The following is a 27,635-nucleotide window of genomic DNA, read 5'->3' as shown; positions in this document are numbered from 1 at the left end:
TTACATCAGTTCATGTTCCCATACTAATGAACCATATTCCCATACCATTCTGAACTACTCTAAAAAGATGAATATTTGTTATTAGAAGATGAGCATGTATAATATTATAATAATTAAGTAGATCTTATATATAATAATATAACATAATATAAGATAATCCTTTAATAGTCCCGCCATGAAAGTGGTTATTTAAAAAAAAAATCCCCTACCAGTTAAACAAAATGAACTACCGATAGTCAAGTAGTGGTGCACAACTTTTTGGCTAAGGTCCACATGACTCTTATGTACTTAAAGTGTGCGTAATGAAAGTTAACGGGTCCTTCTAATGTTGTTGGCATCCTCATCTCCAGCCAAAAGCTTAAATCTGACGTCGGAAGACACAGTGCACAGATCATGTGTTACTGTTACCAAGGGAGCCTAACAATGCCCAAAGTCTTTCCTCTCCTGCACCGCCTCAGCAAACAGGACTGCATCATACGTGCGATAGTCAGACTTTGTAGATTTGTTGCAGACAGTAACAAATCTGCGGTACAATGCCGGTGAATAATGGCATGCTGTGAATTTTCAGATCTTGCTATGGCAATGGCATAATTTACACGTCACCTAATACTGGAGATTTGCTGTGAAACTGCAAAAAAATTTGTAATGAAAAATCTAATATATTCTCAAAATTCTAGTAGGAAATGAGAACGCTAGCAGAAAGGAAATTCTCAATGCTGCCAATATGGATTTCAACATGTTACGGTCTGTGTTGCATCATCTTTTTATTGCTGTCTACGGAGAGATCACACCTAGCGAGGAATTGCTCCAGTGACATATTGCGGTTCTGAGACTGGTAAATCATGATAAAAGAAGCCGGCAGTGCCTGATGACTCCAAGTATTACAATATGCAATAAATCACCTTTTATAGACTTTTTTCACCTAACATACAATAACACAATTTGCTGATTCGCAGACAAGGAGGAGGCTGCTATTTCAACCACTTGGACACGCTCCGTCTATATTTAAGTCTCTGAGCAGGTGTTTTCATCTGTAGCCTGCCAAAAGACAACTACTATTGGCAGCAGTCAAATCACAGTGGCTCATGTGAGCAGCAATGCATCCTACGGAGCATACAAAGAGCATTAGAAGAAGGCCTGCCATATCAATACAGATCCAGCATTATGGGACTCCTGTTGTTTTGTCTCAAAGACAAAGGTTCTTTACTAAAAATCTGATAATAACCACAGATGGAGATTAGAAACGGCGTGACGTAACTTCTGTCACGCTGCTGTCAGTGCCAGTGTCAGATCACCTAACAACCACAGTCTTACATCATAAATTGCAAATGTCTGGGGCTGCGGCCTATAGGCCAATGCTGTTTCTGGGAACGAATAAGACCCTTTTTCTATTACCATACGACCTCTTCAAGGGAATCTGTTAGCTCCAATTAACCTCTAAGACCCCCATCAGTACTTCACAGTTCGCCTCATCTGTTTTTCAGTGATGTCCTTATAATGCCCAAGCGCGGTCTCCATCCTCCGAAAATTACCTTTTATTCCATGTTTACCTTGGGGTAAAGCTAATGAACCTCAGTTCACACTAGCATTTTCATTTTCCGTTCTTTGGGTCTGCTTGGGGAAACCTAATCCACTTAAAAAGCGGTTACCTGCAGAAAAACTATAGACGATAGTATATTCAAAAAGAAAAAAAAAAAAAGATATGGACCGCACACCCCAATCTTATACATTGATCTTGTGCTTCTCTGCAAATTCTACTGAACATGAGATTCTTAGTATAAGCCCACTAGCCACTTCATGGCGACCTCTTTATAGTGGGTCCCTACTCTACTGGGTGCAGTGCTGCACGGCGCCCACAGGGGGAGCCACCAAGTGGTCTAGCATCCTTTTTTTTGTTTTTCTTTGGTACCAACACTCCTCCCATTTGACCCCGGTGTTTTTAAATTAAGGGAGCCTTCTACTGGCTCAATCCTTTGATTGACACCATATAGCAAGGTGAACTCTCTGAGACCTGTTCACACATTACAGTCTTATGGTAAGGTGAATTTTTTTGTGATCTGTGCACATGTTGTGTGGCCCAGAGCCCGGGGGCTTAGCCTGGCAGCAGGGGTGTTGCTGGCTCACTCTCCCTGTGGGCGCTGTATTGTGTTGGTGTAGGTGGCTGTTCAGTGCCACGCCTAGTGTAGGGCCCACTATAAAGAGATCGCCCTGAAGTAGCTAGTGGGCTTATACACCTTGATCAATATATATACTAGGGACCTCATGTTCAGTATTATCGAATTTGCTGAGAAGCACAAGATCAATGCATAAGATTGGATGTGCAGGCCATGTCTTTTTCCCTTTTTGGATATTTTATGCATTACATAGAGTTCTGTCTTTCCCATTTTATTTTTTTTTTTCCACTTTGGTAGCAGCACTCCTCGCATCTGGCTCAGGTGCCTTTAAATTAAGGGAGCCTTCTACTGACCCAGTCCTTTGACTGAGACCATATGGCAGATTAAACTCTCTGAGACCTGTTCACACTTTGTAGTCCTTTGACACCTTATGGTAAGGTAAACTTTTTTGTGATCTATTCACATGGTGCAGTGCTGTGTGGTGTCTGCCAATGCTATGGTGTGGTGCCCATGAGGCTTAGACTAGAAGCAGGAGTGTTGCTGGGTCACTCTCCCTGTGGGTACTGTATTGTGTTGGTGGCGGTTGCTGTTCAGTCCCGCACCCAGTAGTTTAGGCACCCACTATAAAGAGGTCGCCATGAAGTGACTAGTGGGGTCATACACCTTGATCAATATGTATACGAAGAACTTCATGTTCAGTATTGTATAATTTGCTGAGAAGCACAAGGTCAATGAACAAGGTTGTGATGTATGGACCATGTCTTTTTTTTTTTTTTTTTTTTCTTTTTGGATATTTAAAAATATAGACTATAATGGGGTCTGTTGGGTTACGCTTGGTTTCTGCAACAATTAGGAGAAAAAAGTTATTGTGTGAGTTTTCTTTCTGCAATTTTCAAGCAGATTCGGGGACGGAATCCCCGAATGGAGTATGATCTATGGTGTGAATCCAGCAAGTCATGCCCCAATATAGCCCCTCTTGTGATGCCCCTATGCTTTGATGTTAGCAGGGTTGAGGGAAATCAGTCACAGCATATGAGACATATTGGAGGTATGGAGACCAGGACCACACCTCTAATGAGGTGATATGGCGGTCTTAGGCAGCACTCCAGAGGTTGTGGCAGCTGCGGCAATCAGATTTTTTTTTTCTAAACTAGCGTAGGAGAGGGGCCGCTCTGAAAACAACCCGAGCAGCCCTCTCCTGCGCTGGTTTAGAAAAAAAAACACAGACGTCTTATTGCCAAGGAAGTGAAGAGGCAGCGGGAGCAGCTGCAAGGTCGGTAAGTTAAATACTTTTTTTTTGTTTTATAATAGGCTGCTACCTCCTGGAGTATCCCTAGCAGGTAACGGCCTATTTACCTACATTCCCGGGCCTACTCATAGCCTTTTTACTAAAGGACGCAGGGGGCAGCTATGAGCAGGCCCAGGCCGCAAACCCACTACCGCTATTATTATACTCGGGGGTCTGAAAAGACCCCCAACTATCATAATCGTAACCCTAGGGGAGGTGAGGAAACATAATAAACAGTTTTACTCACCTCCTGGGATCCGATGTTAATCCTAGCAGGCCTGTCCTAGCAGTACCATATAAGCCCGAAGCCTGTACTAGTAGTAACAGCCTGTTGCTGCTAGCGCAGATTCAGGACTGTATGGTAATGTCCCAGATGTGACAGCTCTGATGCCTGTATCCTAGCAGGCTTCGGTATGTAACGTATAGCATTACATACCCATGGTGCATCCAGGCACTGTACCTACTACCAGCAGAAGGCCCACCCCGATGCTCATTTCAACGTACGTGCCTTTGCCCCTTGACAAATAACTCCCTATGGATCAATGCCTGATTTTCTAGAAACCTAATGGCATGATCTGAGATTAAGGCTAAATAAGATCATACTACTACTTTTTTTTTAGAAATACAGTACATGCATTAATTGGCATTAAAAGGTTTCCTTTTTCCACCTTAGAGAATTTATTTGCATATCCCTTTCCCATAATGCATGTATGGTCTGTAAGATTCTGCATGTGGAAAGGTACTACAAAGGCAGTCTCCTTAAAGTGATATAATACCCCTTCTGAGTTGAGACTGTTGCACCATTTAATTGCTAGCCCACCATAACAATTCTCTAAATCGCAAATCGCAGCAAGTCAATTATACCTACGGAAACGCTGGTGTTTTTCCAGAATGGAAGCAGAAAGTCTGCAGAGGAAACCTCTGTGGACTTTCAGTGAAAAGTGCTACGGGGAAAAACTACAATGCGTTTCTGCCACGTTTTTTTTTTTTTCCCGTGGAGCTTTGTGGCTGCGCCTGGTTACTTGGGGCCTTAGTCTATAGCCTATAGTAGTCGTCAACTGAAAATTCTGGCTTTACTCTCCATTAAGCTCTACAATATTTTCTATATTTATTCCCATCTTAGTGGGTTTTTTTTTTTTTTTATTTTTTTATTACCGCATGTTAATCTTCTTTTGTGCAAACATCACTGATAACATCTCCGGGTGAGAGGCTTAGTCTGCGATTATAACATATTAGCCTCATGCATGGCTGAGGTTAATACTATCACTAAAGTCAGCCATTTTGCTGTATGCACAATTACTATGTTACGCGGAGCACTTCTACTAATCCCTTAAGTGCCTTATAATCAATGTAATACTAATGGGGATAAAAAAAGGATAGCTGGTCAGTAAACAGTCGCTTACATCCAATGAATTACTGTCTGAGCAAATCACAAATATCTGCCGCTGTGAAATGATCTCTTAATGAACATGCGGAGGGACACAATATTATATCCTGGTTGGTTATCTGTATGTCCTTGAAGTAACGTACTGGCTATATTGTCTGAGAATTCACATCTAGAATTTTTTTTGCTGTTTTTTTTTTACACTTTTACACAAATAGTCATCAAGCTGTTCTTGACGGATCTTATATTCTTAACATATGCCACTAGCACATTTAATACAATGGGCCTTTCTTACTGATAGACACTGTTTATAAGGTCAATAGTGAGGGGTACTTATGGAAAGGGGCGGTCTAGACCTTGGTAGTCAAGATGGCAATCCCAAAATTTACACAGGGGCAATCTAAATTTCTATTAGGGCTCTACCGGGCTACAGAATAAGTGGTTATGACAGATTGTAAGCCCTTGCGGACAGGAATTTTCTCCCCTCATTTTTCAAGCAAAACCTGGAGGGCCTTGTTGTAGACTATGGGGTCAATGGGTTTACGCAGGTAACCGCTTTTTAAGAGTGGGTTTTCGGTTTTTGGGACCCAAGAGGAGATCAAAGTACAGGTGTGAACCTGACACAAGTATAGGCAAATCAATACTATTATGACTACTGACTGACTTCATGGATCAGACTGCCACCTTCACTTCTAAAATGGATCATGGGAGGGTTGTTGAAGCTAGGAGGTCTAAACAGTGTATTGCATCTATAGTGAATATATTAAAGTATAAAGAAACACTACAATCTTAAATTGGAAGAATGACCATGTTTTCTCTACCTAAAGTCGCCCTGTTCTCTTCGGTGTTCTGAGGAGTTATGTATATACCATAGCTTTCTATATTTCTTAATATATATTAAGCAGGAATTTTATACAGAAATATAAAAAACACTCCCAAGATCTAAGCATGGGTTTGACTGTATTAAATTATTCCATTACTTGAATATTTTATTATTTAATCATTCCCAAAGAATAATATTTCAATAAAATGATATTAAAGAAGTTCTATCAAATATTAATGTAATTCATATTAATATAAAGAACTTTAAATTATGATATAAAATATACTGAAATCTATTCTCTAAACATTGGACTGCAGAGGTAGGAGAGCAGCTATCTCTGTAGATAGTTCTATAAAAAAGCCTAGTCATAGAAATATAGACAGCCACATTATATTAACCCCTTCCTGACATGCGCCGTAATAGTACGGCGCATGTCGGGTCTGTAACTATGGCTACCGCCCGGGAGCCGGGCGGCCGCCATAGCCGCCGGGTGTCTACTGCTTTAAGCAGTAGACAACCGGCTCTAATGTCTCCGATCGGTCCCCGGACCGATCGGAGGCATTAACCCCTCCGGTGCCGCGGTCAAAGGCGCCGGAGGCGCCATTTTCCCGGCAGCGCATGGGCGCAGCCATTTTGCCCGGCATCGCCAGCTCCTGGAGCATGCTCCAGGGCCGACGTCCCGTTGCCATGACAGCTGGGAGCCTTGTACAGGCTCCCAGGCTTGTCTGCAAATCCTCTCTTTTGCAGGCTGGTCTATGCAGCCTGCAAAAGAGAGGATGATTTTTTGCAATGCATTGCAATGCATTAGCATTGTAATACATTGCATTAGTGATCAGACCCCCTGGGGTTCAACACCCCTAGGGGGTCTAATAAATGCAAAAAACATTTTTTTAAAAAAGTAAGAAAAAATATAAAAAAATATAAAAAGTATTAAAAGTTCAAATCACCCCCCTTTCCCTAGAACACATATAAAAGTAGTTAAAAACTGTGAAACATATACATGTTAGGTATCCCCGCGTCCGAAATCGCCCGCTCTACAAATCTATAAAAATATTTTTCCTGTTTGGTAAGCGCCGTAGCGGGAAAAATAGTCGAAAGTGCCAAACCGCCTTTTTTTCACTGTTTTGATTCTGATAAAAATTTGAATAAAAAGTGATCAAAGCAATAACATTTCCTGAAAATGGTAGAACTAAAAAGTACACCCGGCCCCGCAAAAAAAGACGCCCTATGCATCCCCGTACACTTACGTATAAAAAAGTTACGGCCGTCGGAATATGGCGACTTTTAGAAAAAAAAATTTTTAACACAGTTTTGGAATTTTTTTTAGGGGTCAAAATGTAAATAAAACCATATAAATTTGGTATCCCTGGAACTGTACCGAAACACACAATATAGAGGACATGTCATTTTGGCTGCACAGTGAACGCCGTAAAACCAAAGCCCGTAAGAAAGTCGCAGAAATGCATTTTTTCTTCAAATCCACCCCATTCTGAATTTTTTTCCTGCTTCCCAGTACATTCTACAGAATAATTAATGGTAGCATCATGAAGAAAAATTTGTCCCGCAAAAATTAAGACCTCATATGGCTCTGGGAGCAGAGAAATAAAAAAGTTATGGGGTTTAGAAGGAGGGGAGTCAAAAATGAAAAACGAAAATCAAAAAATGCCATCGGCGGGAAGGGGTTAAAGCATTTGGTGTATAATATATATATATATATATATATATATATATATATATATATATATAATATATGTGTGTGTGTGTGTATATATATATATATATATATATATCCTGCAGAATAAAATAGTGATGGGTTATTTTCATGCAAACCTTTACTTTTGCTGTTGCATTTACTTACATTTTGGATTGTTATTTCTACTATGCATTCAAAAATGTATTCTTTTGATTTTTCTTCCTGTATTAAAACACTTTTCCATAAAATCAGATGAAGGAATAAGAAGAAATATTACATTAATAGCCATGCATTGCCAAGTTCTAGGGGAAACTGCATAGAAACATGTTATGCAAACTCTGCAGTGTAATCTATTAGAAGTCTACTATAGAGATCCAATAACCATGATAGGGGCGCATAAGGCAATAGACATAATGGCAAAAATGGCAAAAACATATGGCAAAGGCACCTTGTATAGTAACTGCTTATGCTTATAGATTAAATGGTTATTGTTCCACAAATGGCCCAGTAGGTCTATACTGGGCATAAAGAGGGCATCACAAGTTACTAAAAAGCTAAAGGTAAAAGTTCATTATCTAAAATTACGAATCACTATAACAATGACTCGTTCCATAGGCTTTACTCATATTAGATATTATCGAAACCTATTCTATTGAGTGGGAACTCTGCAGCCCATACGTTGGTCAAGATGCCTACAGGAGTCTGAACAATTTTGAGTTATTATGAATGGCGAGCCCCTCTCAGTAACCTCTAGCCGAGTTCACACATACAAAAGACATATACAGAATTCCTTTGACTCTTGGCTGTGTATTTCATACCTGCAGCTACAACAAGCTATGAGCATGTGTCCAAGTTTATTCATTCAGTAGTCCTGGCACACTGCAAATAACAGGAGGGGGTAGAGTGACTTGTGGCTAATCCATGGCATTCCCATTCCAGGAGTGCTTCCCCCCGTGCAACCACAGGCTTAATCCAAACTGCAGTAAATTTGGAGACCACACATTGGAATTCAGTCCACAAACCTACAGGATCCAAATTGAAAGCAGCCGTATCCATAAATAAAATGAGTGAAGAGTACCTACGGCCAAATAGTTGAGAAAAGTTTTAATCCCGTAATGGATTGTTTTCGCTCTGCAGGCTTCCCAGTCTGGCATCTTCACTAGTCATCCAAAGTAGAAAATGCCAATAGATCCCATTTATGGGTGTATCTTCGCTTTCTCTGCCAGGATATACTCATCAAGCACATTAAATTCGGCACTTCAGCATCACATCATCCAAAAAAGTAATTAGATAAATATAGATTTGAGCAGATTTCTGCTTATACATTATACAGTCCATTTGTTCAGAAATCAACAAGGCCCAGACTTTCCTCCACCTTTCTTGGATCCTGTAGACATCTGACCTATTCGCTGGCAGACTTACCAGGCATCTAGATTGGACTTGGATAAGAGCCCTCAATCTTTTTGAAGTTTGGCAGAAAATCCTCGTGAATGCAGCTCAAGCAGCAGCAGGAAGTCCACGAATGTATTCAATTTAAGGGGTGCACACAGATAAATGGGGCATCCCTACCCCCACTCTTTAGATTTCAGATGGATTGTCTCTTTACCAGTCCTCCTTCCTCCTTTGGCTTCAAAGCCCAAGTCCAGGACCTGAGCCCCTGCCAGGCGTATTAATAGAGTTTCTTGATGAGTTACTTGTCAATAAACATGATCCCTTTCCTGCTGTCTCAGGGTATCTGACACCAAGGGACCTAGATGCTGAGGAGGAGGGGATGGACCTTCCCAAAATAGAACAGATGGAGAAAGTATTTAAGAGGGAATCCTTTCTTAGGGGCACCTCACCATTGCCTTATCTCAGCCCTTCCCACGGATCCTGATCCATCCCCAAGTGAGTACAACAAAGGGAGGAGGCTATGGGTTGTAGAGACTGGATGTACAGTACGAACATGGAACATGTTTAGGAGCCAATGTACATTTGTCAGGACTAGCTTGAAGCCATTGGCATTGGTGGACGTATATGGTGACTAATATGTAGTATAGCCGTACACGTGTATGGATCATATGCATTGGGAATGTCTTATTTTTAGGCTACTACTATTAAGTTATCATAGTCAAGGGCTTTATAGCCTGATATTGGTTATTTGCTGGCTGCACCAAGTCCTTTGCTCAACCTTTTGGCCCACTTCAGTCATTGAGTGTTCAATCAGTCTGTGCAGGGTTAGCTATTGAATTCTTCTGAAATGGTTGACATCACCCAAGGAATTTTTCCGTGATGTTGTGATGTGAACCTAATATTTTTCATAGGAAAGGGATGACTTGGACCACTGTTGTACTGATGGGACCTCCATTGCAGCACGGATCTATGACCTATCTCTGTGTATATGGCTGGCTTTAATATACACCATGATGCAGATACAATATATTGGGTGTACATAGGACTAGCAATGCAAGAGAAGAATGTAAAGTATAGGGAAAAGGAACTAGAAGTCATGTTTTCATATAAGAGAATAATGTATTATAATAAATTAGAAAATATACCATTGTATATTGGTAAAGATTTTTTTATTGCTGTGTTTTACTACATCCCATGTACTAAGTTAAATGTAATATTTAATAGAATAACCCAATTGCAAATGCTTGTTATATTGCAAATGTCTTATGTACGAATAGCATACATAAGTAATACTGTAAATCTACAAGCAGGACGATATTACTACAATCTATAAATCTTTGTGTCTAAATATGAGCAAAAAGGCATGCAACAGTGGTGGTGGTGGGCACAGTAACATTACATAAGCAAATACAGGCAGTATTCATGTTCACTGTAATAAATATCAACATGTTCTCTTCTGTAAGTCAGGATAATGGATCCCTATGGGGTGGAAATATGTGGACTCAGCAAATGTGTTACTTAATGACTAGAAACTTTAACTAGCGCCCTCACATTGGCTGTAATAAAATTACAAGTCTACTAGCTTTGGTTGGTGCAGAATAATACCGTATAGACGGAAACTATCAGCAGTAAATGGGTAGAGACAGATTTATAAGCAGGTGTCAGTCATAGAGATGGATGAGGAACGTTGGAGTGTCAGCAAGGATCTGCAAAGGGTTGGAGCCATTAGCCTGGCCTAAATATGGGCACAGATATGGACTGTATAGCTGGCAGCCTTAGAGTTTTTGAAATGCAAGACGTTTTTGGGGCTGCCAAAAACTGAGGACAAGTGTTATAAGTGGAACATGGAATAAGGATAGCTACCTTTTTAAAGGAAACCTCCACCTTTGTTAGACTAATACTTGGAGCTCAGAGAACTTCTGTCTCAGCATAACCAATGTGTAAATGACTGTCACCATCCACTATAAGTCATTAGTAATACAGTAGTCACTAATGCCGTAGCCTTGTATAGTCAGAAGAAACCATTGGACTAGTAAAGCATTAGTCGAGTAAGTCTTGGCTTTGTGGCATACGATTTGTTAGAGATATGAGCCATTGCACCAGATACATGACATGGTCAATAGGAGGGTATGTGACTGTGACTGGCTTTGGTCCAGCTCTGCTTCAGTAGTATTGCTCAGCACTGAGGAGGACTTTCATGTTATGTAATCCATGATAAGGTAGAGAAGGAGTCAACTTCTACATTAGCCCAATATATTTGCTGTCCTATTTGCTCTTCTAGGTAACCGCATTACACCTTATTTTACGGGATGCATTGTATATGATCAAGTTGTAAGTTTACTTCCATCGAAAACCTGGAGACTGATTTTTTTTTTTTTTTTTTAATAGTCTTAAGGCACCTATACAATTTCAAAACCTCATAATACTCCTCCAGACTCTCCATATAAACATACATCCTCAGTCAAGCTAAGGGTGAATTCACACTGAGTAAACGCTAGCTTATTCTGAACGTAAAACACGTTCAGAATAAGCAGCGTCTAAAGCAGCTCCATTCATCTCTATGGGAGCCGGCATACAAGCGCTCCCCATAGAAATGAATGGGCTGCTTCTTTCACTCCGTGCAGTCCCATTGAAGTGAATGGGGAGTGCCGGCGTATACGGCAAGCTCTGCTCATGCCGGAGCGTACACGCCGGCACTCCCCATTCACTTCAATGGGACTGCACGGAGTGAAAGAAGCAGCCCATTCATTTCTATGGGGAGCGCTCGTATCCCCGCTCCCATAGAAATGAACGGAGCTGCTTTAGACGCCGCTTATTCTGAACGTGTTTTACGTTCAGAATAAGCTAGCGTTTACTCAGTGTGAATGCACCCTAAGAGTGTATGTGTTCCAAATGGGGTGAGGGTAATGGATCCTTATGGGGTCCTGTGGCAGCAGCATACCTCCCTTGGGAACAAAAGGATCTCATGTTAATATTTAACAGGCTGGATCTTTAGTTTCCCATCTGTCAGGTGAGGCAGGGGTTATAGGTTAGGTAACTTTGTTCTAATGTGTATGGGATACAAGGAGGTGTAATATATGGAGTCATTCGTGAGAGCTTCACCCTGGAGCTAGAACAATGGCGAGAACAAGGTGGTCATTGGAAAATTTAGCTCAGCAGAGTAAAGGAGGCAATTCCTTTTAATCCAGCATCCTACCATTTTGGGATAAATTTGTTGAATAATACAAGTATGTTTCCCCTATATGAGCTGTAAGGACCTTGCTGAGTATAGCATGGCATGTTAGAGATTGGGGGTTACTACTGCAGTAAACCTAAATCCATATCAGCAAGAGTATACAGAAATATCCAGGATGGAAATTATGTTAATAAATTGTGAGAGCAGTCGATAACGGGTTAATTTGCCCACCAAGCAGAAGTGATGTGGCATTTTGAGCGATATGGTTCCATAATTCAGAAAGAGAGTTCATGGACAGACTTGCCTTCTAGCTGTAAAAGATAAATGCCAATAAGAGTCTGAGCTTGAAAATATCCAACAAAGTCCCCGACGTCCTAGAAAAAACTAGTGTATCTGCTCCATGGAAGTGAAGGCCAATGAACAATGTACTGTATTAGAAGGGATTGGGAAGAAACAGATGCTAAACTGAAATAAGTGTCATATCCATGTATTTATCAATAGGATTCATGATCACTGCATTGTACGTTATATACCAGTGTTACGAGTCCCACCAAATGTTGCACCAGATACACTGCCTGGAGCGCCACATACTCTCCATCATCTGCGTGATTTATATTTATGATGACTAGGATGTGACTAAAAGCAGATGCCTTTATTGTATATGTAGATAGAAGAACCAGACAAGTGCAATGCTAATAAAATGTTAACCCTTTACCAAGAAACTAGTAAACCTTGCCAATCTAATGCAGAGGGAAAGTATTCATTGTTGCAGCTCTATGGAGAGTTCACTTGGCTCTGAAAAATAAAGATGTGATACCCATATGGGTGCTATGTACTATGCGATGGGGTATAAAGGCTATGAAATTAACCCTTATATAAATGCCAAAGAGGCATGGTGTGCTAATGAATTACTGGATCTTGTGTAAATCTCATATCCGATATCTAATGGTAGTGGATTCGCTGCATAAAGACTGCTATAAGGTGGACATTTTTAGTTGAGCCTGGCCAGTCAATAGGCAGGTAAATATTCTTAAGCATATTGTATAATTTCCCTTAGAATAATTTAGCATTTTAGTTACTGCTCACTCAACAACATTGCAAAGAGCAGTCACCAAAACTTTGTCATAGGGAAGACCAAAACCACCCTGGGCTGGACTAGGTGATGTCAACAAGGGTGTAGCTTCACACCCTTGTTGAGCTTTCCATTTTTCGGGTCTACACAGATTATAATGGGGTCTGTTTAGTTTCAGCCGAGTTTTCTCCTGAAAAATGCAGGACTTTTCTCTCTGCATTTTTCAAGTGGAAATGGGGTACAGAACACCGAACAGTAACTGAGCTCAGATGTGTATCCAACCTGAGAGACTCACGTGATCAAATGGATGACAGTAGTCTCCTCCGCTGAAGATTCAGATAGGGGTATAGTATAGCATTGAAGGACACCTACTCAAAGGGTCCTCTTCAGCCAGTGGGACCTCAGATCTGAGTATGTCTGCCCCTGCAGAAAAGTATGAGAAAGCAAAGCAACATCTATATCACATAGAACAGCTAGTGCCAGGGTGCATCAATATACATGCAGTATACATAAGTGATTCGTAATAGCTGTACGCCTATAGGGGCACCCAGGGGGTTTGTCTTTCTGAAGACAAATTACTATACAGAAAAGGACCTATCCAACCAACTTCTACAGAAGTATCAAATGGATAAAAGGATCCGCGCTTACCAACCGTAGTTCTTGTTGCATTCGTTTATTAAAGCCTCACACACAACGCGTTTCGAAACCGGAAGCTGGTTTCTTCTTCAGGTGCACAAAGGACTTGTCCTTTGTGCACCTGAAGAAGAAACCAGCTTCCGGTTTCGAAACGCGTTGTGTGTGAGGCTTTAATAAACGAATGCAACAAGAACTACGGTTGGTAAGCGCGGATCCTTTTATCCATTTGATACTTCTGTAGAAGTTGGTTGGATAGGTCCTTTTCTGTATAGTACCATGCATACGTGTTTTCACGGTTAAGATCTGCCAGCTACTAGCCATTTTGTCTATGAAGTGATATTTGAGTGCTGTGATCACTTCACAGCGCTTAAAGGTGATTATATGTTGAATAATACTTTGTGGAATCACTTTAAAAGGGTAATGCACAAGGTGCCGCGCGGTGCTCTCTCTTCTGTTTTCTGAAGACAAATTGACATAGATGTCCTTAAGCACTTTATATGTAAATATCTGAAATAAAATTTTAAGAGGGTTTAGAGATTCTGTTCCTTTAATTCTTGCCAGGCATTACCCATGAGACATTTTAGACATAATAGGATACATGAGATAGAGCAGAGGGTTAGATAGGGTCTATATTGCTGCTAATACTCCATAAATACACAGCTCACGTCCCAGGTGCCAGTTGCCTCAGCCAGAAAGAGTGATGCCAACACAGGATATGGGAGGGGGTACGCAGGATACAGTTACTAGTAAGCCAGGACGCATAACATCCAGTGCCCTGCACAGTCAGCAAGTTGTTACAGAAAATTCATCTTGGCAGATACAATGAGACCCTCAGCATCCCTTCCCTGAATCAGATTTTATCACAGAGGAATTGGTCTCTGTTCATCCGGGCAATGATCAGCACTTGTGTATTTCGTGGACAGTGGTGACATTAAACTGAAGCGTCAATGCATTTCCCACTATGTGCGTCACGCTGACTTAGTAATCTGATCAGTGCCTCCACTAGTCAGTGAAATGTCACTACGGCTGTAATGAGCTTTTTTTTTCTTTTTAATATACTGCATTTTGCATCTTCATTAATGAATGCAGCACATCATGTCATACCCAGAAAATTAAAGATAACCAGGACCCAGGGGCACGCTCAAAAGGGCACAAGCCCACAACCATGGAAACCCTTGTGCTTTGAGATGTTGATGCCAAATGTAAACCTTGGTGTTCTCAATGTGCCATAGTGCCCAAGGTTAGCCTGCTGCACCCATGATGGTCTAAGTGACATCGGTGTTCTCCTCTTACAATGACAGATAACATAGGGCCCCAACCATTAACAATAGGTGATAGTCCTAGCTCTCCTCTCCCTCTCTGCACAGGTTACAGAACATATCTAGAAAATCCTAAAATAGGCCTCAATAAACGTCTCCAGACTATTGTGTCCTTGGTCCGTGTGGCTTATGTAAAACATACCTCTACATGCAGCTCAGGCAAGATGAAAAGGGGTCCATCCCCTGAGACCCCCACTTATCCTGAGACCAGAGGGTCCACAATGCTATGTAAGTGTTGCCACTCCGATATTTTCTACTACACGCTGACACCCTAGTCCACTTGGTTGTGCGGGGTACTGCAGCCAATCCCATACACTTGAATGGAGCTGTGCTGCAGTTCACCTGCATTGCAGGTACCCGGGTGCCACTGTGCTGGGAAAAACTGAATTAGCACTTGGCTCCTTTAGTCTCAGGATGAGGGAGTCCTGTAGGTCAGACCCAACTGATCATACAGCGATGGCATGTCCAAAAGATACTTTGCCATGACGTCTACATTGATTTGTATTGACTGGATGGCCTTACAAATCTCATTTGCAAGGAGCAAAAAAATAACCATAGATTGGCCCCATGAATTTGCCCCTTAGACATATACCCTTATCATAACTGGACCTAGGACATGAATAAATACTGCTATCAACCATGGAAAGATGGTTTATTTACTATTTACTAGAGATGAGCGAACACTATTCGGAACAGCCGTTCCGAATAGTACGCTCCCATAGAAATGAATGGAAGCAGCCGGCACGCCAACTTTTCCGGCGGCCGGTCGCTTAACCCCCCGCGAGCTGGCTACGTCCATTCATTTCTATGGGAGCGTGCTATTCTAAACGGCTGTTTCGAATAGTGTTCGCTCATCTCTACTATTTACACCTGAAGCTCTGTACCTGATATATATGTCACGATGAGCTGTCCTCATCACACATATGCATAATATGGCGAACCAGGCACAGAACAAGGAATATGTCGTATATTTGGCACAAGGTCCTTTCTTGCGCCAAATGTGCAACACTTTCCCTGAAACTTTATCGCTCCTCTATACCAGAAAACTGCCGTAGATTGGATAATAAAGTTCCTCCATTGCATGGATTCTAGGACACAGGTCCCGGGTTCCTATGTCCCTTGATGCCAATGTCCTAGCAAGTTCTAGAATAACTAGTGTAACTATTGCCAGACCATTATGACCCAGATTATCTATAAATGCATATGTTTTTATTGTTTATTAGCAGTTGGCGTGATATATTTGCAGTGACATATTGCACTGCATTCAGGGTATCCCATGCCAGGATGCAGTGGAGGCTGCAGGGGTATTCACCTCATCTGGCGTATGACACTGAACTGCAATGCAGGTACAGCTATAAAACAATATGCCGTCCTATATAACTATGACCTATTACCGTACGGGAAGGAGTGGTTACTGGATTGACAGAGGGGCCAAGGATGTTAACTATGTAAATCTCTCCTAGGCTTATAATGGGTATTTTTAGAGTTAAATTTGGGTTAATAGAGTTAATTTGTAAGGGGCACACGCCTGGTTGCTGCGGTCATGCAGTGTTTAAGAGGAATAGCAGCAAACTGGGGACTGGCTCTGCCAGTGGCGGATTATATGCAGTATGATAAAGCATAGCCACTAGAGCCTTTACTGCAAAATTAAGCACCAAGTAAGACAAATCAATGAATAGAGAATTCTCTGCTGTGCTTTGATGTAACTGCAGGAAGAAAATGATTTATGCTAAGAGCATCCCAAGCTTATCAGTGAAACTATAAGAGGCTGAAATCGCATTTAACCCCCACGTTGCCATCCCTAGGATGACTATATATTGGGAAACGGTACTTGCTTAAACGAAAGACTTAAGTGGTTATGCCTTATATGCAGAGGATAATCTGACATTGGTAAATTCTCAGGTGACTGGCATATTGCCCCATGGCTTTCAGCCAGCAGCTTCACCCTCAGCAGGCCACCCCCCTTAATACTCTGTCACTGGAGTTTGCGTGCCTGCAAGCAGCCGCAGTCAGGTCGGCTGCCCCTTGGAAGTGATGAGTCCAGCAGAACATACCCTGCCTCTCAGTCTGTCCCATTCTCTTGCAGATCCAGAGCCGCAATGTCTATGTGTGATGTACTCGCTGCTGCTGACATCTCAAAGGCTGTGGGGGCCTTTGCAGGTAAGCCAAGTGATGCTGTGTATGTATGCTTGGGAGGAATTAAAACTTATTTTGCCTATAAAATTATAAAAAATTTGTGAATTTACAAGAGCTTTTAACGTCCTGACTACAGAAAGTCAAAAAAAGTCTTTAATGCCTAAGTGGCACTGCTGATATTTCCTATTGCGGTAGTATTGCACTGGCACTAGATTTTATACACTTTGTATGACTTTTATATATTTTATAGAAAAAAACTTTTAGCTTTTTATTTCAAAATTTCAGCCGTGACCTTGTTCAACCCTTGCAAAGCTTTATTGCCCAAGCGGCATATTCATTGCCCTGGTCCCCTCCCATCCCGTCTTTCCTCCTTATCTCCTCTCTGCTATATACTCTTTCCTGCTGACTTGTGCATCCTAGCCCCCTCCGTCCGCCCTTCTCTTCCCTATTCTTTTGTGAAGATCTCTCCATCTGTCCTTCACAATTGGTTATGTCTGTATAAATCTGCAAAAAGTGAGTGGTTAGAGTGTGTTCACTCTAAAGGAACATCCGATTAACATCTTTATATCACGGGAAATTGCAGCCTGAGGGACACCAAGCTGTATTGTTCCCTGAAAGCAATTAAAGATGAAATGATGCCAGCGTCATATCCAGCCCGGATTATGATATGCCGTAAATTGTCATATAAAAAACTCTTCCTCCTCATGTAATCTAGAGCATGACATTTAAAGATATACTTTATTAGGGACATCCAGCAATAGCTCTCATAGACTATGGAAGGACTATGCAGCAGATTAAAATGTAAAGGACAATTCACATTGCATTACTCCAGATTTTATAGGAAGTTTCTAGCAAGTCCATTTAAAGGGACAATCCATCTTTCATTGTCCTGTTACAGCTCTTTTCTCTGACGGCTGGTCTAGACACTGGACTAGACACCCATTGAGTCTTCTTTCTAGAGCCTGCACCTTGTGGTACCTCTGCAGAGAAAGTTGATCCCGGGATATTTGGTAGGGGATATGCCATATCTAAACCAATTGGTTAAACTTTGGTTATGGGTATTCTTCTTGCATTTCCATCATGCACAACAGATATATGATGATGATCCTGAACAATTGTGACTATATCATCACCCAGTTATCATTACATAGATGGGAACATTTATTGAAGGGCAATTGAAGGAGACAAGGCTAGCTGTAGGTAAAACCCCAGTGAACTGTTGTGAACAAAACCCTCACTGGTTAAATATTTAATGGTGAACATTACTGTGGTATCTATTATGGGTCCACTGTAGAATAAAAGTGAAGGACAGCATGCGTTTGGGGTCATGAGTGTAACATCAGCAATGAAAGACAGTGATGTCCTTTATCTTCACTGTAATGACCTTCAGCCTGTTTGCACCAAACATACATCGGGTTGATAAAGGACAACATGGTTGTACCAATTGAATTGCAAACATTGGACCTTCAATAAAATTTGCATCACCCAAACGGTGTGCTTTTCTAAAATCTCATACCACTAAGAACTGGCTTGATATCACACCACATAGGACACTTTTCACAACAAATGTGAACACTTTAATAGATCATGGAGCCTACACCAATAATGGTGGCTACCTGCTTCCTGGCTATCCGTAGACAATTCTGGCAAATCAGAACTGCCCCTGATTCACTTGCATATTCTTAAAAACATGATTCTCTTTACATTTCTTCATCAGTTTGTGGCCACAAAGGTTGGCGCTCCTATTAAAGGCTCCTACACGACACCATTATTGGTATAGGCTCCCTAAGGCTGGGTTCACACTTGCGCTGCGTGACTGTTCAGGGATTCTGTCCCCTATTCCACTTGAAAAATGCAGAGAGAACATTTCTGCAAGCAGGACTTTTCTCTCTGCATTTTTTGGGTGGCAACCCGATAGACCGCCATCATAGTCTTATGGGGTCTATGGATTTCTGCGGGCAACCACTTTTAAGTGGATTGGATTTCATCTTTGAGGATCCCCAAACAATATTTACTGATGCAAGGTTCACACCTGCGCTTGGGTTTCCAAAGTGATGTTAAAATTTGTTATGTGGTGTGATATGAAGCTACAGAGCACCATTTGTGGTTTGGGAGACCTTTTAGATGTCCTCTTCTGTACATTTTATGCCACTTGCTGGGAAAATGGAAATTGTGTATATATAGTCTGCTGACTGGCCTGCAAAATAACACTCTGACTCCCTAGAATCAGGATATTGAAATGACTACATAAGACACATGTGACATATGGGAGCACTGCTCATAATGTAATATTCCCTAAGTGTTAACCCCTATACAATATACTACAATGACCCATACAAATCCATCACCAATATCATTTCTTATATGTTACTGTAGCTCCTGATTCATTCAACCACAAGAAATTCTTCGAGTTGCTTGGCTTGAAATCCAAGAGCCCAGATGTCATGAAACAAGTTTTCCAAAAGCTGGATCAAGACAATAGTGGATTCATTGAGGAGGAGGAGCTCTGGTGAGTTCATGGAAATCTATCTGCTGGATACAACCCAACAATTTTTATTAGAGATCATCAATTTTTACGAGGGCACAAATGTGCAATCTCTTCTTGAAAGGAAATGGAATATAAAGTGTGCTTGCATATTCAGTAGTATGTAGGACGACAGATATGTCCGGGTTATTAGAATTGGTTCATATATTTAAAGTACAACTATTTTTTTTTTTTCTTTTGTGCGATATTGGGAGGCATACTTGAGCTCCACAATGCTGCCTGTAAGCAACACACAGACACTAACTATATACAGCACTGAGAGACTCAGCTTGGTGTATGTCCATTATCATTTTTAAGAGGGTCTAGTACACTGTTTTAAAGGTATTATTAAAAGTGAAGTTTTAATGTTATGTTTTGACTCTAGTAAGGATCACTGGCATGTACTATTTTTTTTCTTGGTTTGATGGATATTGCTATAGGTTTTATCTTGATAGACAGGACATAAGTACCAATAGCACATTCCCATATAACTAGTTGCACCCTTGTCCAGCCCATGAACTATGGGCAGGATTATGGGAATTATGGGAATTTTTCCTACTCTATTCTTTTAGTAACCTCACAATCTGTGTCTAAGCCAGTAATCTCTGTGGATCCAATAATTTTAATAGATTACAATGGACACAACTAAGGGAACAAGTTCAATTTCTCTTTTATCTTCTGTCTACAGTAGCCAAGTTAAACAGTACACTATCCCAATCCCCTAGATATTTGGGGATTCCAAATAATAAGACAAATAACCTTTTAAGAGTAAGCTTGGTGAACATCACATCTAGGTATAAAATATATATATATATATATATATATATATATATATATCTATATATATATATATATATCAATACGTCACTTTCTCTGCTCTCCTCTTCAATATGTTAACTTATTATGCACCCAGAGCTGTACTAAACCACATGAAATTCACCCTAATGTCACATTTCTATACATTCTTGCAACTTTCATATATACTGGATGTCACCATGCTATATAACTCCAAAAGTGATCATTCTACCAGACAGACCCTGAGTTAAGAATTCTTGATATTTAAGGGGTGTTCTGGGGTCAGAATATTGATGGCCTATAGTTAGGATAAGCCATAAGTATTAGATTTGGTGATGGCCTGACTCTTGGCACATCCACCGATCAGCTGCGGTACTTAGCCATGTGCTGTGGCCACACCTTGCGGAAACGCAGCTTTTTTGTTGCAGACTTTGGTGCGTTTTTTTGTTTTGTGTTTTTTTTTTTTTGTTTTTTTTTTTAGCCAAAGCCAAGAATGACTACACAAATATACAGGAAGTTTGTATACCTCTACCAAATGCTCAATCCACTACTGTCTTTGGCTCAACAAACCACAGCAAAATTTGCAACAAAATAAATACAGTGTGTGTATAAATATATATATTCAGCACTGAAATCAAAATTTCCATATATCATCTGAATGTGGCTCTTTAGCTATTAAAGGTTGGAGACCTCTGATATAAAGGAAGAAATAGAATGTCCCCATTATCCAGTATTATAATATAGCTAGAATACCAAGTAATATATCCAATAAGACCAATTACATCTACAAGATTTCTTTCTTTTACACTATTTTCTCAGACTTATTCAAAGATATGGCAAATACCGACACTAAAAATATCATGGAACTAAACCTCAAATGTTCCTTAAACTTATCACACTATAAATGAAATAAAAGCATGTAACCTCCTTGTGCCAAATGAAGATAACCCAAAGAATGGACAGATCGCCACATTTAATCCTCTTCGACAAGAAAACAAGACATGTAGCCAGAGGAATAATTTAAAGCTCCTGGGCCCAATCCAGAATCTGTAATGGGGTCCCGACCTACTTTGTGCCATTTAGGATAGTAGCATATTTTATGTAGCAGCGGAGCCTTTGGGTTCATGGTCCAGGGCGTGCCGTCAGCCCTTACCTACCCAATATCTAACTCCTAACTTTGCCCTATCCACCTCACTTTTCACAACACCATTTAATTCCTCCCATTAACATATATAAAAACCCTAATAACAATGGGGGAATTCATAAAGGCCCTTTCTTGCACCAAACATGCTCAATAAGCCTTGGAAAGACAAGTTTATTATAAGTATTCTGGTGTTAGTTATCATGGAATTCTACGCCAGTTCCTAACTGGGTATAGATCTCCATTCTGTCACAGGGACGTCCAATAAACGTCCTAATAAATCTGCCCCATTATTTAGCAATAAAAATAACGTAGCTTGGGTGTTGGCTGACAGTGCATAAAGTGCATTGACATATACTGGATGTGGCTGCACTCACTATAAATACACCCAAATTATCAACGTGATAAATTGCACAATAATAAAAAGTTATAATAAAATGCGCTTATTTGCAGTACATAATAGACTTTTGTATGTATTTTCCCCATTCTCCAGTCTTATATTGAAAGGCTTTGCCGCTGAAGGCAGAACTCTCACTGCCAAGGAAACAAAGGACCTTCTTAATGCCGGTGACAAGGATGGAGATGGCAAAATTGGTGTGGAAGGTAAGTGTGTGGTAAAATAAGGGTCTTTAATGTATGTAAAGTATCTGTATGTCTACTGAATATTGCAACTACTCCATCTGGTATAGACTAGGCAAAGATTGACCTCAATAAAGACCCCGGTGAAGAGCTATCGGTGCCGGTACCGTAGCTATTCACTGTCAGAAGGGCATTTCTGACAGTCAGTCGGGAACGCCTTTCCTCACAGTAGCGACTATTGCGCTATACTGTGAGAGCGGTGAGGAACGCCTCCCTCCACTCCTGATAGTACTCGTCTATGGACGGGTACTGGGGGGCCATGTCTCACCACTCAGCATCATCATTGGACAATAAGGAACACCCCCTCACAGTATTGCTTTATCGACACTGCTGTAAGGAAGGGTGTTCCCGACTGATTGTCAGAAACGCCCTTCTGACAGTGAAGAGCTACGGTACTGGTACCAATAGCTCTTCACTGGGGGCACAGAACGTGAAAGCCAATACTGCACTAAATTCAGCGCACTGTCGGCTTTCTAGTATTGTACTACACTGCGTGCGCCCCACAAGGTGAAAGGTCCTCTGTAGTAGGGGAAGAAAAAAACGCAAATGCTTTTTCACTGCGTTTCCCTATATGGGCCTTAGCCATAGGCAGGTTGTACACAACTGTACTAATCGCCGGCTGTGAATGAACAGCAAAGGCGGCACATGGATGCCATACGTCCAATCAATTCAATGAATAGGAGCTGCAGAAGCACAGTCGCAAAAGTGAACAGGAAAAGGACCTGTTCCATATATTGCAGCCCAGACTGTCCGCTTCCACATGGGACAGTGTACCGTAATTCACAGCCGTGTGCATCGGCCCATAGAAATAAATGGGTCAGTGCGCTATCCGGGAAAACACAGAGCCCACTTCGAGACTACAGATAATTAGCCCTATTGTTTCTGAGACGAAGCAGCGAGTACATCCATGCAACGGGATGACAGGACTGGAAAGTGGAGAGGAATCAAGTTGCAGAAGGCCGCCTCAAATTTCTCTTCACTTTCTGATGTCTGAATGGTCCCCTAGTATATATACATTTTAAAGTACTAGAAAATTGCTTTAATATTACATTTATATATTTATTTTAAACTCTACAACACCTTAAAAAATACAACACCAAAAAGGTTATTTGAGTTATTGAACAATTTATTAAGAACGTGAACTACATGGAAGTGAATTAGTAATTCGGTAAGCAAGTACTTAGCGGCTCCAATAACAGAACATTATTCAATATGATACCCTTCCTCTAGGGGGCTATAAATCACTCTTCTAGATCCTAATTCCAATAATTCTTTGAAGTGTATTTGATCTGCATTATAATCGATCAACCTTCATTACAATTGTAATTCATTTCGCTGCAGAGTTGCAGGAGAAGATGTAGAGATTATTCCTGATGCAGCATCATATAGCATTTAGCATAGTAAACATTTAGACTGTAAATCTATCCCTCTCCATATCTGTGGCAGGTTTATCGGACTTCTATCATCCTACAATGGGTGCCACTACATTGATAGTCATATATAAGGTTCATCAGTTTGATGGCTCTATACTTATGGTTTTTATAGTTGATTTACCTTCGACTATCAAGCCGACATAAGATGATGGCGAAGGATAGCTAAGATGGCCATACACATTAGATGTATAATCAGACAAATCTGTCAATTTCGGAATCAGCATCCAGCCCTCTAATTTGTATAGGGACCTCCCAAATCTCCTGCGTAGGCATATTTAGGGAGATAACTATTGGGTAGTTATATTTCAATTGCATGATCCTTTAGTTCCCAGACCGATAAGTCCAGCCATTGGTGCCTGGTATCATCTACTCCCTTCTTCTTACTAAGAACACATGCATGCTAGGCCACGCCAAGGATGCATGTGTATGAGGTATTGGGCAAGTCAGGAAAAACAGCTGTCATCTGAGCAAGTGTTCGGCTTGTACATGGCCAGCCTACCCTATAGCACCCATCATTTTAGTACTGCTATTGTATTGGCTTTAAGTTTCTTACTTAAACCTAACCTATTCTTATCTGTGTTTGCAGAGTTTGTAAACTTGGTGGTCCAATCCTAAGCAAGAGAAGCTCTGTTGTTACTTTAGCAAAGCCTTTCCCCTCCTTGGACACCAATTTATTTATTGCTCCCGTTTTATACTCCACCTCTGGTCCCTGCCTCCTGGATCTCCGTGCTGGAACAAAGCGTAACAAAATGCAATAAAGGGCAAAAACATCCCAGAAACTAGAACCTGTTTGTTTGCTTTCATGATTTTTTGGGGTATTGTGTTATATCTTGACAACTGTGTGGTTTTAGGATTTGGTAAGGGCACATTTGCACATGTTCTTAAGCATCTATTCAGACTCTTACCTGCTATTCTGCAGGTTACATGGATGACACTCATTGTAACTGCAAATCTGTGGCAGCACAACCACAACACCTGAATATATCCTAAGGCTACCTTCACATCTCTGTAGAGTCTCCTAGTTCACTCCATCACAGTGTCCGTCTGAAATTGACATACAAAAAAGTCACAAGTGCATGGTCTTTTTTGTCCGCCACTTTCGGACCCCATTATAGTCAGTGAGGTCTGTTGGGCTCCATATATGATCGCTATTTCAGTGCTTCCCTTGTCCGTTATGGTCCTCTAACAGACCAGAACAATAGACAGCAGACGTTACTGTGACCCAGCGCTGCACCTCCCATGAGGCAACCTGAAGCGACGGCTTCAGGCGGCAATATGCTGGGGCCCCGGGGGAGGGCAGCATTTTTGCTGATCTAAGTCAGTCTAGGACAGGCTGTCCTGGACTGGCTTAGTGTCACCGACTCGGCAGCCCGGCACAGGAAGCGAGCGGTGAATTGGGGTGGCCCTGTGGACGCAGCGCTGCTCCAGCGGCCGCCCCTCACGCTCAGGCAGAGAGCAGGTCCTCTCCCTGCCTGCTTTCTGCCTGCTAACGATGCTCGCTCCGCCCCCTCCGCCCTGCCCCCTCCGCCGGGGGGGGGGGGGGGGCTTTCTGACGTCCGCCTCAGGCGGCACAAACCCTGGGTTCACCCCTGCTGTGACCCTAGCATAAGGGTAAGTTCAGACGGGGTTTGTTGGACCGGAATCTGAGGCAGAGGTAAGTGTTCCAGTCTAGAAAACGGGCAACCGCGACTGAATGCTGGTGCACTGCACTGGCATCCAGTTGCGCGCTCTACTCCGGATTAGGCCCAATGAATGGTCCTAGTCCAGAGGAGGGAGTGTCTACAGGCTGAATCGCGAGGAGAAACGGCCTGAAGAATGAGCATCTCTCTTTTTTCCGGGAGCTGGAACAAGCCAGCTCCTGGAAAAAACACCTAACGGCTCCCATTAATTTCAATGGGAGCCGTCTTTTTGGTCAGGATTTTGAGGCAAATACGGCCTCAATGCTGACCAAAAATCTCCGTGTGAACTTACCCTAAGAGCATCTATGACAGCATAGCATTTCCAATGACACTATAACTCATTCCTTACCAATAAGAATATTTTACAGATTTGTAGGCTTCATTCACGCACATGGCAAAGTCATGCAGAAAAAGCCAGTATGGAGGTTAACCAAGTTCCTTCTGCCCCATATTATGGAGCCATGGCCACTCTGTGTGTTGCACATGGAGCCCCTGTATGGCACTCTAGTCCTCTTGCTTCAAATATGCAATACACCATGCCATATATGAAATTATGCAGGCATATACTTGTGGCTACTATACTTATTGTAGGAGAGTTATCAAAACTAGTATAGACGAAAAGTGGAGCAGTTGCCCATAGCAACTAGATCCCATCATTAAAGGGGTTGTCCCATCACAAGGATCCTATCTATACTGCTAGTTTATGTGGATTTAAGACTTTTCCTAAATGCATTGCTTTATCAAATCTTAATTTATTCACTTCATTGTTTACACTCCGTTTCTGTGGCCCTTGGGATTATCTGCTCATTTGTCAAGTGATGTAGCTGCCTGCTCTCGGGGGGGGGGGGGAGGGGGAGGGAGGGGCTGGGAGCAGCTCTGTGCTGTTTGTGTCTGATAAGTAGCGGAGCTTCTCAGAGAGCTCCGGGATTTCTGAGTTCTTATCAGTCGCTTTAATTGAATTTGGCTGATAAGGGCTGAGATAGGGAGTCCGTTACCTCTGTATGTAATGCAAACTGACTCAAATCCAGCTCTGCTACATCAGCTTCACACTGTGGTAATTCATTTACAACCAATCCCGTGCAAGTGAAACCCCGCCCACCTATGTGCCGAGAAAAGCAGGAAGTGAAGAGAGCACAACAGCCTGCAGGTTAGTGAACAAGCATCATGGGAATACCCCTTTAACTGTTTCATGTTTCCTTCAACAATCACAAATTCCTTCTTACAATAGGCTGTGGTTGTTCTGACAGTTTTTGGAACATATACTTAGGAATTCAATAATATTGGCCTTAAAGGCATACCTCCTGACTTTCAAAGGACTAAGAGGGGCAGATTTTAGCTCCACCCACCTCTAATTTGGCTCTGTCCATTCCCATCTATATTCTTTGTGCCCCCACACAGCTTAATGTCCCATTCAAGTTGCTCCCACAATTTAATGCCCCCATTCAGTTGCCCTTACAGTATAATGCATTCACAGTATAATGTTGCCCTCCAACTGCCCCCACAGTATATAATCTCCCCCTCCAGCTGCCCAATAGTTTATTGCCCCCCTCCAGCTGTCCCACAATATAAAGTTTCCTTCCAGTTGCCTCCACCTCTCGTGATGCAACCACATTGTAAAGTCCTCCTTCAGATGCCACAAGTTGAAGCCGTCCCCCTTTTGTTACCTCCAGAGTTTAATATCCCACTCCAGCGGCCACATGTTTAATCTCACTCCCTGCTATCCCCACAGTTTAATGTGCCTCTACAGTATAAAGTTATCTAGCTATTCCCATAGTTTAATGTCCCCCATCCAGTTGCCTCCACAGTATAATGTACTCCTACAGATGCACCTAAAGTATTATGTCCATCTCTTGGTCTCACGGTATCAAACATTAAAAAAAAAACACTATTACTCACCTCGCCCCATTCCCCGCTGTTCTTCTCTTCGATCTCTGATCCCATAGGCTATATGGCATCTGCTGTTCCCAAGACACCAGAAGCAGAGACAGGGGGTGAATGGTGATGCAGGGAGTGGACAGCTTCCCCGTTTTACCACTATATTCAAATGCTCTATGGTGGCAGCAGACTTGTGGGACTGGGTTAGTGTGGAACCCCAAACTGCAATTGATCGGTCAGCTAGAGAGTTGGAGTCTGCTAGGAAAAAAGATGATGTACTTTATTGTTTCAATGATTTAAGGGCTTAGTAACGGACATCCTATCCTCAGGAAAGGTCAGCAACTGAAGATCAGCAGGGGTCTGACAACCATGCCTGACAACCGGCTGCTTAAAGAGACTGCAGTGTTTGGATGAGTGTTGCAGCCTGTTCACAAAGAACCGAGCACAATGCCATACATCGCACAGTGGCTGGGCTTGGTATTGCAGCTCAGCCCCATTCACTTAAAGAACAGAGCTG

At 41.8% G+C, this 27,635-nt stretch overlaps 3 protein-coding genes across 5 annotated transcripts in view; 1 reads left to right on the top strand and 2 right to left on the bottom strand.

Moving 5' to 3' along the window:
• Positions 1-8,921, bottom strand: part of NCF4 (neutrophil cytosolic factor 4) — a 78,382-nt gene extending 69,461 nt beyond the window's left edge. For both annotated transcript variants that reach the window (XM_075286865.1, XM_075286863.1), the window contains exon 1: positions 8,121-8,921. Coding sequence is in view for 1 of the 2 variants with exons in the window: in XM_075286863.1 (XP_075142964.1) it covers positions 8,121-8,164 (44 nt within the window). In the remaining variant the exon portion in view is untranslated. The remainder of the gene's footprint in view (positions 1-8,120) is intronic.
• Positions 1-24,349, top strand: part of PVALB (parvalbumin) — a 166,236-nt gene extending 141,887 nt beyond the window's left edge. The window contains exons 1-5 of one of the 2 annotated variants that reach the window (XM_075286908.1): positions 9,082-9,189; positions 16,983-17,056; positions 19,409-19,541; positions 21,986-22,095; positions 24,151-24,349. In XM_075286908.1, coding sequence (XP_075143009.1) covers positions 16,996-17,056; positions 19,409-19,541; positions 21,986-22,095; positions 24,151-24,179 — 333 coding nt within the window. In that variant the 5' untranslated portion in view covers positions 9,082-9,189; positions 16,983-16,995 and the 3' untranslated portion in view covers positions 24,180-24,349. Of the gene's footprint in view, positions 1-9,081; positions 9,190-16,982; positions 17,057-19,408; positions 19,542-21,985; positions 22,096-24,150 lie in introns of those variants that run through there. The other variant, XM_075286909.1, reaches the window with a different exon arrangement.
• The window catches only part of STIMATE (STIM activating enhancer), a 372,954-nt gene that overhangs the window by 51,450 nt on the left and 293,869 nt on the right, over positions 1-27,635 (bottom strand). The window lies entirely within an intron of this gene.

This window comes from Leptodactylus fuscus, chromosome 9 (genome assembly GCF_031893055.1).
Source record: "Leptodactylus fuscus isolate aLepFus1 chromosome 9, aLepFus1.hap2, whole genome shotgun sequence".
NCBI lineage: Eukaryota > Metazoa > Chordata > Amphibia > Anura > Leptodactylidae > Leptodactylus > Leptodactylus fuscus.
This window is presented reverse-complemented; position numbering and strand designations above follow the sequence as displayed.